This window comes from Oreochromis niloticus, linkage group LG2 (assembly GCF_001858045.2).
Source record: "Oreochromis niloticus isolate F11D_XX linkage group LG2, O_niloticus_UMD_NMBU, whole genome shotgun sequence".
NCBI lineage: Eukaryota > Metazoa > Chordata > Actinopteri > Cichliformes > Cichlidae > Oreochromis > Oreochromis niloticus.
In genome coordinates this window covers 33,064,647-33,078,243 of record NC_031966.2, presented here as the reverse complement: position 1 = coordinate 33,078,243, position 13,597 = coordinate 33,064,647, and the positions used below count along the sequence as shown (strand labels likewise).

Genomic DNA, 13,597 nt, shown 5'->3' with positions numbered 1-13,597 from the left:
TCCGGTTCGTGGCCCAGGGGTTGGGGACCGCTGGTCTATCTAAACCCTGCCATATTTAAAACTTAGCGCAGCCCTGTTTAGTTATCCTGGTGCAAGCTTTAGCTTGCTCAACAGGGCTGAAAAATTAGCCTAAAGCAAGATGGCCAAAAACTGCAGTTTTTTTGCAGTTTGTTGTTACCTGAATTCTGTTTTCTTACTCCTCCCAATTCAAGTGTGTAATCCTAGCTACGGTGGCCGCTGTAGGACAAATAACTCCGTTAGTCCATCAGTCTGCTGTTTACCTCAGTTAAACACTGTGTGTCCACCTCTCTTTACTCTGGACCAGGCTGTAAAAAAAGACACCGATAAAAGTCGATGAGTCGACGAAGCTTCTTCACTTCTTTCTGATGATACTGAGGTGAGTTGTTGCTGATATCTTGTCAGTAGGCGCTGCTGTTTCTATCTGCGTTAGTTTTTATGAGCTTCTCTAAGCCAACAGTATTTGAAGTGCATCTAACACTGTTTTACACTTAGTGAACAAACTCTCATACAATGTGAGAATGTAATGACGCTGTTTATCAGAGGGGACGTGAAAGATTTTAGGACACTTTAGCCTAGCATAGCATTAGCTTATAGCTAGCTGCTATTTACACACGCTTCTGTGTGTTATAGCCAGTGTTAGTCAAGTTATTTGAAAAAAATAATTAGTAACTAATTACTGATTACTGCTCCAAAAAAGTAATCCCATTACTTTACTGATTACTTATTTTCAGAATTAATTAGTTTTCAAAAACATGATACACAACCTGAATACATAATAAAGTAATAGACCTTTCAGCCCAATTCTCTGTTTTTATACATAACCCATCATATAAAACTGAATCAAATGGAAGTCTCTTTATAAAAAGTTTTTAGTTTTAATCTTTTAACTTTATGCACATTGTATCAAGCAAAAATTAAATTATACGTAACAGTCTTTGACTTACCGAAATTTGTTTTAACATAAAAACCTATTGTCTGCGTATTCCAGCATATAAAATAAAATAATGTTTTGTGTTTACACTCTTTCAAATAGATGCAATTAAAACACAGCAGAAAATAAATAAAATGACAGATTGAGCAGCTCTGAGTCCTGTTGCTCTTAAATCTATTGTCACCTGTTTAGCAGGAGTGGGGCGGGTGGAGGTTTGCCCACAGCGGCCATGTCAGTGGGGGGATCCGGGGGTTTCTTTGTGAATGTCACATTCCCGTGGCAGCGTGCTCGCTGCTCGCTCAGAGTTGAAGTTTAAAGTAACAGTAATCTAATTACTTCTTTTGCAATAGTAATCCCTTACATTACTCGTTACTTGAAAAAAGTAATCTGATTACAGTAGCGCATTACTGCCCATCTCTGGTTATAGCAGAGTATTGAGCTATTTGTGATCTTTGATGTAAAAGTAACTTATGAGCCACGCTACAGATGTGGTCATTCTCTAGATTACTGTATAAAATGCAATTAGGCGACGTCTTTCTCAGCCATTGTATTCAAGATGGCGGCGCAGTGTGGCGGCCACCAGAAACTGGCACCTGCTCCTGTGTATTTTTAAATGGACAAATTCTAAGCACAGGAGAATGCATAAATTTGTTGGAAGATATAAACACACACTAACACATACAGCACCTTTTAAGTGTTAAACACCAAACAATCCAACATCAAACATATTAAAGTGGCACAAAGGGTGTTGTGATTTATTTCAAATTAATTGTCGATATGAACAGAGCCAAAACATTTTGCTGTTTTTTCTTTTCCATGTATTTAATGGCTTTACTGTACAGATGACAGGTCATTAGCAGTGGTACTGACCACTAAAGGACCAACATGTGACTCTGCAGTTAGTTTTAGTTGCAGTATTGCATGCAGCAGCAGAGCAGCTAATTAGCAGGCAGTTCTGAAAAACAGCTCCTCTGACAAAGTACTCTTCAGGTCCACTTCATCAAGTAATTGGGAGATGGAGTACAGTACAGTTTGTTTACTGTTCCTGGATTCATTCACACACCCTTGAGACGAACTCTTGTCTTAATGCAGCTGAGCTAAGCGCTTTCTGCACGTGTGCACACCCTCTCCCTCGCTCTAATGTAATCGTGTATGTCACCACCGTTAACAGAAAGGCAGTGTGACCTGCCAAAATACGAGCCCGTAGCGGTAATGCGATTACCAGCGTATGAAACATAATGATAGACGATGAGAGCGAGACAAAGACTGAGTGGATTGGAGAGAAGGAGCAGGTAAGATGGAGTGAGAGGAAAAGAGGGCAGCGGGAGAGGTAGAGGAAAAATACCAAAACAAAGCACCAGGTAAACAGTAGTGTAATTGCCATTAGATCAATTTGATGGTGGTCAGAGATCACTGCTTGTGATGATAAATATTGATCTGATAAAACCGCTGAGGCAGAAATATGAGCTGTGATGAATACAGAGTGGAGGAGCTGCTCTCACTCACTCACACCCAATTCTTATTTTCAGAGTATGAGCATGAACCCAGTCATAGTGGAGAGTGGATAGTGAGCTGCTGCAGAGCGAGGCACCGGCAGCTAAAAATCAGATTCATTGATACGGGAAACAAAGGTAAGCTGTTTAGAGTGCGACAATTAACCAACATTCAACAGGTGATCAGATGGAGCTCGTGTCATGTCCCGATTGCTGTGTGGGAACAGGCATCATACATGTAATGGGAAAAAAAAAAATAAAAAATAAAAAAAAAATTATACACTCACCAGGTATGAAGAGAAGTAAATGAAATGAAAAGAGGAGTGGAAATGATCAGAGGATGTGTGAAATTGGCTGGGGATACATGTGAAGAGCCTTCCTGGTCTTCTTTGCAGATTTTTTGGGGGATTTTCATTTGTAGTGTACAGACTTCACTTCAAACAGAGTTCCACAAATTGTTCTGCATGATTGCTTGAAAATTGAAAACGGCAGGGGGAAAAAAAAAGTCTGGGACTGAATTTACTCGATATCTCAAAACACAATTACAAGGCTTTTAACCGTTTGTGTCACGCAGACAGATCGACTTGGTGGCATCACACACAAATTAGCAGATGTTCGGCTCAAGCCAAAAAAACCAAAAAAAACAACACAAAACAAAACCAGTGCCAGAGAGCAGGCAGTCATTGTGTAAAGAGGAGCGCGAGCACACAGAATAGACTGGTGAGGTCCCCGAGGAGCTGCTTCACTACCCTGCAGCTTTACACTTCTGCTGTGGGTGAACACAAAACGCATTACAACAGAGCAGCGGGGCGCGTGGACAGGCAGCAAAGTGTTTCTGCAGGACAAACACACACAGGAGCTGTGATCACAAACTTTTAATGCTCACGCACAACAATTTTTTTATTCTTATGTTCAATAATCAAAATAGACAAATATACACACTGTGTGTTGTTGCAAAACCTGATATTTGATTAATTCTGTGCCCCCCGTCCGAAAGAGCTCTTCAGGATGCTCTAATGCAAATTATCATTTTCTATAGTCAGAGTCTGCACTGACAGATTATTACTGTTCCTGAGATTTGGTGTGTTACAGCACACAGGAAACCAGGACAGACGAACCACTGCAAGTCCACCTTAAGATTTCTTCCACATCCTCACTCCTGTCAGAAGCCAGCTGATGATAAAAGATTCATTTAGATCTCATTAACATGACGCCGGTGCAGCCAACAATAAAAGTTGACAGAGCAAATCCCTTCCATTCATTGTTGGACCTGAAGTTCAAGCTGAAATTGCTTTCTTCTAAATTATCACGGCACCGAGTGTTCACGCACTGGAACCACAGTAAATGTAGCTACAGTCTGTTTCATTTGCATTTAATTATGGGTGGCTTTTACTCCCTTCATTCCAGGTCTCTGAATTGATCTGAACTGACTGTTTACGAGGGGGGGGCAAATAGCTGCAAGTAACATCAAGTGCAAATAGAAATGTCATATTGTTTAACACTACAGTACAAAAGTCCCTATCGGCTGCTATTCTGAGAGACTTCCCCTTAAAGCAGTTTACCAGTACACTGAAGACAAACATGGGTGTCAGCATTAAAGGAGTTCTGCAAGTTTCCTCAATATTCCTTTCAATGAAAAGACTTCTAGATGCCACGTTTATCTAGTCTGAGGTGTAGATTTCCACAGAAACCTGTCAGTGGTCCAGCGGCACAGACACCTGTGGGTTTAATGGGATGTGTTAAAGGAATGATGGGTTTGCTTTTGTTTTTTCAGGGAAAATAGAGTTTGAAGAGCCTGGACACTGTTAGTATGGTGACTACAAGTCAGCTCGAGCTCTGAAGGTTACACTTCCTCTACAAAACTCTACACAGCTGTATGGGGGGAAATGAAGCAAACAAGCAAAAACCAAAACTGCACTTCCTCTTGTAGCCGGCTCCAAAGGTTGTGTCTGTTCCCACAGATTCCCGTGTTAAAATGCCCGACTTTAAATAAGAAAAAAAACCATGTTCACACCCTGATACCAAAAAAGAAAAAAGGTTTGGTCTTTAACCAGTGTCCCTGCTTCTGCCCACAGTATGGTGGTTCAATCTTAACGTGACTCACACGATGACATTTTATTAAGGCTTCAAATTGCAGCTTTGACTCAAATGTTCATTTCTACACTGAGTACATTTTGTTCTAAGCCCAGTTTTCCTCCAACCACACACGTGTCAGTGAATCATGTAAGGATGTACCTTACTAACCAAGCCAGCTCTGGGGTTAACTGGTAACACAAATATGGTGAGCTTGGTTAAAATAAAGTATCGCTTTTCCAGTAAATAATCTTGCCAGTTATATTGTGCAGTGATCAAGCAAAATTAGAAAATAAGCTGGCTTTAAAACCCTTCCCCCTTAAAGAAGACATCAGCAACCTCCCCTCTACCCTCAATGACGGGTTTTGGTTCGATGACGATCACCAGCTTCTGATGCAAACTCAGTCATTTGTTCTACAAGCAGCCCTGAAATGTGACAAACCACTCAGTTTGTAAAAGACATTTAAGGGTTACATCAAGGAGTTAAAGGTGTTGTTTTTATATCGGCATGGCACCAACGTCTTTATCCAACCTCTAAACAAAAGGCAAAGGTTTCTTTAACCGCAGTAGTGCTCATGTTAGCGTGCCTCTTCCTCCAAATAAACCAAACCTTCAGTTCACACAGACATGAATGGCTGATGTGAAGAGACGAGGAGCTGTGTTTAACAGAAGGAAGATGAATGAATTACAAGTTTCTGCACACAGGCGCCTTTCCTTTTGTTAGCGTCAAACTATTCTGCTAAACATGGACTCCACTCTGAAATGTTGTCTAAGTCAAAGCATGAGATCTGCCTACCAATGAGTTCTCAAGCACAAACATCAGCCTGAAGAACATAGTGCACACAAATTACATGGACAGCACATAATACGATTCATGTTCAAGCCTCTTTTCCCCTTTCACTCATCCATTGTCCTTTTTTACTCGTCCCCATCTGTTGGGCTTCGTTCCCGTCCTCATGCCTTCCCTCTGCTCGTTTTCATCCCGGCTGTGAGGTAGTGGAACTGCAGCTTCATTCTCATCTGCAAGCCAACAGTCTGGACGGCAACCACGGGTCAGGAAGTGAGTAAATGCATGTCTAAGAGAAGAAAAGTCTATAAAATGAATTCCAACTTACCTGAGGAAGGCTGGCAGTCTTCCTCATTATCTCACTGTAATCAGAGTTATTGAAGATGTTCTTGTCCTGACCGGGGTCGTCTGCTGACATGTACAACTCCCCAGCATGGACGTCAGACACATTCACCTGGATGGAGAGCGGGATGGATGATACAGACAAATTTAATCTGCTTCGCTCCGTCTCCAACATATTGTGAGACAAGATGGATGCATCCATCACGTTCAACTCCCAGGCTGAGCCTAACGCGCTCACTCGGGGGAGAATAAAGAGACCGATGCTGATGAAAGGAAGACGACCGTTATGCGGGTCGAGTTTGTGGTCACCTACCTGAAATGTTTTGGGATTGAAGCCCAGCCACAGAGTGTACCTGTAGTCCCAGGTGCGCAGAGAGTAACCCATGATCTTTATGTCTTTGAGGTCAGGGAGGTCAGAGTTCTCCTAAGGGGAGAATTTGGAGTTTAAAGCATCTTTGAGCTGGAGAAATGTCATGCAGCGCTGTCAGATCTGTAGCTGCCAGCTCAAACTGCGAGCCAGCTGCAGACAGACTGCCAAACTCCTGCATACAGAGATTAACCTACAGCAGGAGCAGCACTGGCCTGGATACTTTAATACAACGACTGTGCTTGATGGTGGTGGCTCCAGTACCCCCCCCCCACACACACAGCTGACCTCTGCAAATTCAGACATTTAACTGCAAATTCATAATCAACTTATTAAAAGCACCATCAAGACACGTCTGTATTAATAACATGCCTGCCTTCTGCTCTGCAATTACTTCCACACTGATACAAAACTAATGAGTTAACCTTAGCCAGCTAATGAGAGCTTTTAGATCTGCTTTCTTTTTTTTGAAACAAACTACCTACCTGTGGTGTATCAGCAGGGCGAGGATATTGGCTGAAAGCTACATCTTCTGGAGTCCTCTCGCTTTGCCCTTGTGGAGCAGCGTAGGCACGGTTTTCTCCTTCGGTGCACAACTCCACCTGAAGGCAAGAAAACAGGCTAAACAGGTGAAGGGAATAGATGTCAGGGGTAGTTGGATCACATTCATGCCTGCTATCTTTGGGCTTCATTCAGTTTACTGTCATATTAACGCAACGACATTTGAACTCCAATCGCAATGTCATGATGCTTTAAGCTGCAGATATTAGTTCAGGTATGGTGGGAGGCAAAGAGCTGCTTCACCACTAGAAGGTCCCTAGAAGGTGCTCTGCTTTCCCCACGCTCTTTAGACGAGCATGTTAGGCCCACTGATGGTTCTTAATTGGCTGCCTGATTATCTGTCTCTCTGTGTTAGAGTCCAGATGGAACGGCGTCCTATCCGAACGATCGGGCACACCCTGTCAGCTCTGAGAACCTCCAGCCTTCTGCAACCCTGCGTGGATAAGCAGTTAAGAAGATAGATGGAGTTCTCTTCTGGTCTCGTTAGGCAGAGAGTGTAGTATGAACACAGTCTGAAGATCAATGAAAGCCGATTGTAGTAGTCCGGCGTGTTCGTAGTGAGAGGCTGCTAATGGACTCGTGTGAACCAGTTCAGCCGTTTCGCATATGTGCCGACGAACTGTACAGCCTGGGAGTGGGAACGCTGTCACTTTTGCAGTGCGCAACAACAATGGCGAGAAAAATCTGAGGCCATTTCAGTGATATGAATGCAGAAGCACAGATTTACAGATGACACAGAGGGAGCTGCTGCAACTAGAAAAGATGAAACCTGGAGAAAACAGTTCTGAGAGCTTCTAAACCAGCAGTGATGCAGAGGTTTGTCTGATTACAGCCACGCTTACTGTGACAATAGTAACATGTTAGCATTAGCAGACATTCACCGTATCAATTTACTTTCATTTTTAATAAACCTCAGAGTTTTTTTAAAAGACTTCTAGGCATTAATAACTTCTACCAGCTGTGGTATTCTCTACTTTGAAGAAAAATCTAGCTTGACACGAACACTTATTCCCCGCTCAGGCGCTCATATCCAACTAAAGTCTGATTGACAGCACAAAGGTGCTGTCCCGAGCACACTGGTCTTCGAGGCTGATGGGAATATCATCCGTTTTGCAGGTAATCAGGTCAAAGCTGTAGACAGATTACAATTTGTTCTTTTGATTAGACACATGGATTGATGTTCATATCCTGATACCTGGAAAGAAATGTCAGGGCACTGCACAGGAACTTTGAGGCCGGCCAGGTAGGACACAGTAGGAAAGACATCCACCAGCTCCACCAGCCTACTTCTAACTTTGCCACCTAAGACAGATAAAAGTCACCCAATTACAGACGTCTTAAAAACGAAGCCAGTCAAGATCTCCACTACCATTTACTAAACATCCTCCACTTAAATTTCATGATTATTGCATCACTTGCATTTGAAGTAAAAGCTCTCTGGAGGCAAAATATCAAAGTGTATCCCTGTGTAAATCATTTTGAAGATCTATATGGAAATCAAAGACTTTATTAATGTTAAACAAGCATATTATTAAATGCTTTTTGGGGAGTCTTACTTTTGATGCTGTGCACAGATTCCCTTAAGACATCTATAAATGGGAAGGTTGATGTACCGGCTTCATTGCCACCAGGAACAAAGAAGATCAGAGGTACGCGTGTTGCGACATCAAAATTCGAGTATTTAGCCCATTCACCATGCTCACCCAGTGACCAACCTGCAGCAACAGAAATCCAGTAGAACACAGTTCATTAAGACTCGGGCAAACAGGAGACAAAGAAATTGATCAGTCTCAGTCATACAAATAATACTTTTCATTTAAGGCAACACATTTGACTGATGTTTGTCCCAGTCATGAAAATGATGGCATTTGACTGGGCTTTACGCAGTGATTCATCAAACAGTCACACAGAGGATTCAGTCTAGTGCTCTCCACTGAATGAGACATTAAAAGAGAACAGAGTTTTCCAGTCACAAAGCTGAAAAAACAAAAAAGGTAAGTGGTGCAGAGAAAGAGCTGAGGGTAGAGAGAGTAGGAAAAAAAAAAAAAAAAAAAAAAAAACAACTTATGGGAACAAATCATGGCACAATTTGCTGTTACAACAGTGCCATCTGGTGGTGCAAGATAAACATGACAAACCATATAAATAATATAAACCACACCTGATAAAAGATCTTTTAGCAACTTATTTTTCTAAATGCTTAAAAAGAAACAAAAAAACAAAAAAACCCCCAAAACTGATTAACATTAGCTGCCTACATCTCATCTCTGTCTCCTCACCATGATCAGAGGTGAACACCACCATAGTGTTGTCTGCCAGCCCCAGATCTTCCAGTGCACTGAGCAGCCGCCCAACTTGAGCATCCATATATGACACTGCAGCATAGTAGTGCTGACGGATACGCAGCTGGAACACAGGATATAAAACACTACAGTGTTGCTGCTCGCTTCAGGAAGAACAACCACGGTAACCAAACTGGAGGTGCTGAGAGCAGCTGGTTCATACCTGGAAGTCTTTTGGTATAGATCCGTAGGGGAAGCTAATGTTGAGTTTTTGCACATCCTCTCTCATCCTTACATCTGTCCAGGGGTTGTAGGCCACAGTGGGAAGGCGTTCAGGGATATCTGGGTCGGAGGCCAGAGTCATTTGGTCTAGAGGATACAGGGTCAGGTATTCCTGTGGAAAAATCTCAGAATTATTTCCGATTCTGGTCTAGACGTATTCCTCTTTTTAAAACTCGTCTCAACAAATTTACACTCCCTGCCCTTTGACCCACCACAAGACATCGATCTCACTGGTTTATATTGGGTTACAGTTGTACTTTATTGTTTTTAATATTCTTATTGGCTTCTTTTGTCCAAATGAACATTACTGTTAAGCAGCAGAACTCTTACCTCTTCACACACTGAGCCACCTTTGTGCTAAGGACAGGCTGTTCACTGAGGGGCTGAGGACTAACTGAATTACATAGAGTATACCATCAGTGAGTTACTGTTTGTGGTGTGAATAACCCAGATTCCATCGGCAGTTGTGTTTCTGTTCAGTGCTGCCAGTCAGACTTGTAGTGTTCAGTCCAGGACTGTGCAAACTTGGCTCATAAATCAGTCAGTATGAGTGAAATATTCACCTGAATGCTTTCAGTAGTCAGGTCTTACAAAACTCCAACCCTTAGTAAGTATTAGAGTAATAAAATATTAATCAACAAATAAAATTACTAGTATCTTGTTCAAAACACTGCTCTGACAATTGGCTGAGTCGAGGTTCACTACATCATCATGTTGATCTTGGTCAGCTCATTCATTCAAAGTTAGAGCTACAATAATGATACAAAGTGCGATCAAAAAAGCTCCACACTTATTCAAAATGCTTCCGATGTCCCTTTTATCTTCTTCAGGGTTATCATCTGAGCAGCTATACAGCACTCCCAGCTCTCCTGCTGCTGCAGACCATATCTAACACATTTGTGACGTGCTCCTTCACTGTGTCAAGGACAGCAGCGAGCTCCTTTGTTTGAACAGCAGCTTGCTACAGTTCAGGTCATCTGCACCAAACGTTTTCCCTTTGACGGCTTAGATCAGAATTCTGTGTTGACAGCCTGACCCTCGAGGGGGAATTCATGGTGCACAACCACGTGAATGTCAAAAACACCAGGCATGCTTCATGCTTCTCCTGAGCCGATGCATCACCTTCAGGCTCAGTGAACTGCAGTTTTACCTGTGGACTGTAGGCAAAGACTCAAATCTGATCCTTGACATTAAAGTTGACACGATTGTGCATGTTTTTATAAGGACAATGAGCCTTTCAATCAAACCGCATCATTCAGTGAGTTCACTGACAGGCACTATTCTTGCACACAGCGGCTCCACTGTTTGGAAATACTTCAGATTTAGGGTGAGCGTTACTAACCAACAACAAATCACATGTAAAGAAGGCTGCAGAGTTGCATCTGCAACACAGAGCAACAAACACCAATCAAACTGCCACCAGTGCAGTGGTTGCTTATGGCTGAAGTCTGATGTTACTCCATCGACCTCACAAAGACCCACTGAAGTCACCACCGCAATCACATCCACTAAACACGGTGAATCTGAAGGCTTCGGGAAAATGGTCAACTTACCGAACAATAGATTTGTTTCACCCGGCCTGAGTGCGTTTGCACCTTTATTTAGAAACATGTTTAAACACCAGGTCGGCACCACAGAGCAAAAATGAAAGCAGTGACCTGTTTATTTCACTTTGTGCAATTATTTTTATTTATATTTTCCTTCAGCGATTGACTGAATTTAGCATTTCCACATTAGCAGGAATGCAGCACAGCAACATTGTAAAAGCGATATTTGCCACTAAAAATAAAAGAATCATCATAATAAATATTCAGGATCTCAATATAGATCAAAGTAATGGGGATAATCATGTTGGCCATAATGGTGCAGCTCTACTCCTCAGTGCTTAATATAACAGGATTCATATCTGACTTATAAACTCTTAGTTCAAGTCAGAAACTGAGTTATGTGAAACCTGCAAATATCAATACTTTATAACCGTATTGATGTAGCTGACCAACATGTACAGTAGAGTTCAAGCAGTCCAGAGAAACAGTGTGTATGGATAATAAGTGACAAACCTGAGGAATCCTAAAAGGTATATGCGGCTTATGAAAACCCACAGCCAAGAAGAAAGGATCGTCATCGTTGACTCGACTTTTCAGTAACCTCAGCGCCTCCTCTGTGCTCTCCAGGTCAGGGAGGGTTCCCCCAGGCTGCTCGGTCACATTCACGGCACATAGCAAGTTGATGTGGAGTTTACCATCCTCCCCTTTACACATCTGGAAACAAACTATGTGTGAAAATTATGCGACATCTAAAGTTGTGTTGTAGCCACAAAGATTCCAGAATCAACTTTCTTATGTACCAATGTCTTTGGGCTCTGCTGTACTTTCCACCAGTTCACAAGTAACATCTTTAGCTGTACAAGTTCTTTAGCTGCTGGAAGCAGTTTGATACCCAGTGTAGATGATGTGTTTAGAGGTTTTGTTGAAAACAGTTTTCAGTCATAAACAGAATCAAAGTTCTGCCACAGGAAAGAGTCATAAGGAAATGAGTTAGCACTTTATACTTGCAGTTCCCTTTTTTCTAAATTTATTTAGATTCCTGGAATTTTGGTTAGATGGATGAAATAAGATCTGAGCTCAACACAGGCTTTAGAAATTGCCAGGTTTTAGTCGACAACAGAAAATAAGTAAATAACACGGCTGGGAATGCTAAAACTTCTCCAGCTGTCCCAGACAATGGGACATGACACTGCATGTGTAGCCCATGAGGTAACTGGTTGGTAGCTTGTATTCATAACCCTGTTCTGTTGACAATTACCCAGAGTTCATGGCTGTAGGTGAGGGTTGGAACAGATCAAACCACTGAAAACTTTACACTGCACATGCATCAAATGCACAAGACATTTATAAAAGTGACACGGGTGAATTTTCCCCTGAGGGGGTACCTCTCTAACAGTGATGAATCACGGTGCACTAAAGGATCATTAACATTGAGAAACAGGCTCCCCATTTAAAAGGCTCCTTTTATAATCAACATGGTGGAAGTCGTACCTTTTGTTTCTCATATGTGAATGAAGGTGGGTGATAGGCTGGGATGGACCAGCTGTAAGGATAGTCGTCAGTATTGTTGGAGGCAATGCCTACAGAGTGAAAAAAAAAAACAACCATTATTTTCACATTTATTCTACTGGAAAGTGGTGCATGTGCAGTTCTTTGTGGATTTCTATTCAGAATACACCTGGTTAAACCTACCTGGGTGAAACACCTTGCCCACAGACATAGTGAAGTACCCCTGAGATTTAAAGTACTGTGGCAGGGTCGTGTAGTTTCCAGAATGGACTCTCCAGTAGGAGTTGAAGTCATAGAGCCTGGTTGTGTCTGGTCTGCGACTGGTTAACATGGATACCCGACTGGGACCGCACACAGCTTGCTGAGAGAGGCAAAGAGAGATCCAGTGTGGTTAAGCAATGCAGTTCAATTCACCACAGCTAACGCGAACAATGCGACGGACCTGCGCAAAGGCATTGAGAAAGACTTGGCCTCTGGATGCCAGCTGATCAATGTTGGGCGATTTAGCCACCGGATCCCCATAGCACCCCAGAGATGTCCGCAAGTCATCTGCCATGATGAAAAGGACATTTTTCCTCTCTGAAAGCAAACACAACCACAGATTACGCACTTTCTCCCCACACCCTCAAATCAGCCACGGAGCGCTATGGCACAGTTTCCAGGAAAGAGTCACACTAATGTGGGGGGGTGCCATTATTCTGGTTAAGTTAAAGTAAGCGCATTTAAACATCCAAGAACAGCAACTTAAAAACTGAACCTGAAAATAAGCTGAACGCGTAAAACATACCAAACAAAGCGCCATTCATGTGGTAAATTAAATTAAACTAACAGCCAACAGTAGCACCAGCCACTGAGTCAATAAATACTCAGCACTCATTACAGCCAATATAAGTTAACCAAGTTACAGTCATTACAAAGTCTATGAAGTTTTGCTAGCAGCAATCAAATTACACCTGAAGTCCAAACCCCACCTACCTCTTCGCGCGGCAGCAGGATACGTCGACGCGTGAAGGACCAGCAGGAAAAACCACTTCAGGACAAATATGCCCATTTTAGAGTAGCCAAAAACGGCTGTAGCGCGAGATCCTGACGTTAACCTCCTGCTGTTCAAACTGCGCACTCCCGTCAAAACAAAGCAGCGTGCCCGTTTGAGTGATTTAATTACTTCCTGATTAACCAGCTGTCACTCTTCATTGGCTAGTTCAGCTACGGCCTCGGCGCCCGCAGCTCATTTGATGAGTTCAGTCACGTGTCAATCATATTAAATGCCCCGCTGAATACCAGCACCCAGTCTAATTAAAATGAGATGATAGCTGCAGTCTAATGAAAATTACGCTGGAGCAGGTGTGTTGTCCCGTAATGTGGCTCTTTTGCGTTGTAACAAATTAGTAACATCCCGAGT

The 13,597-nt window shown here is 42.5% G+C and overlaps 1 protein-coding gene and 1 long non-coding RNA gene across 2 annotated transcripts; one reads left to right on the top strand and one right to left on the bottom strand.

Annotated features, from left to right (window-relative positions):
• The first annotated feature begins 24 nt into the window (after positions 1 to 24).
• Positions 25 to 3,733, top strand: LOC102081155 (uncharacterized). Its single transcript, XR_002056746.2, has 2 exons — positions 25 to 397; positions 2,482 to 3,733. It is a non-coding gene; the product is annotated as an uncharacterized LOC102081155 (long non-coding RNA).
• Positions 3,306 to 13,395, bottom strand: ids (iduronate 2-sulfatase). The gene is made up of 13 exons (XM_005456353.4): positions 13,171 to 13,395; positions 12,638 to 12,774; positions 12,379 to 12,556; positions 12,178 to 12,266; positions 11,200 to 11,400; positions 9,081 to 9,251; positions 8,855 to 8,981; positions 8,132 to 8,290; positions 7,771 to 7,877; positions 6,500 to 6,616; positions 5,961 to 6,071; positions 5,634 to 5,759; positions 3,306 to 5,553 (listed from the first exon to the last, which is right to left on the bottom strand). Exons 1-13 carry the CDS (start codon positions 13,244 to 13,246, stop codon positions 5,473 to 5,475), a joined length of 1,680 nt encoding a protein of 559 aa, XP_005456410.1. The 5' UTR covers positions 13,247 to 13,395; the 3' UTR covers positions 3,306 to 5,472.
• Between the last annotated feature and the right edge of the window lie 202 nt (positions 13,396 to 13,597).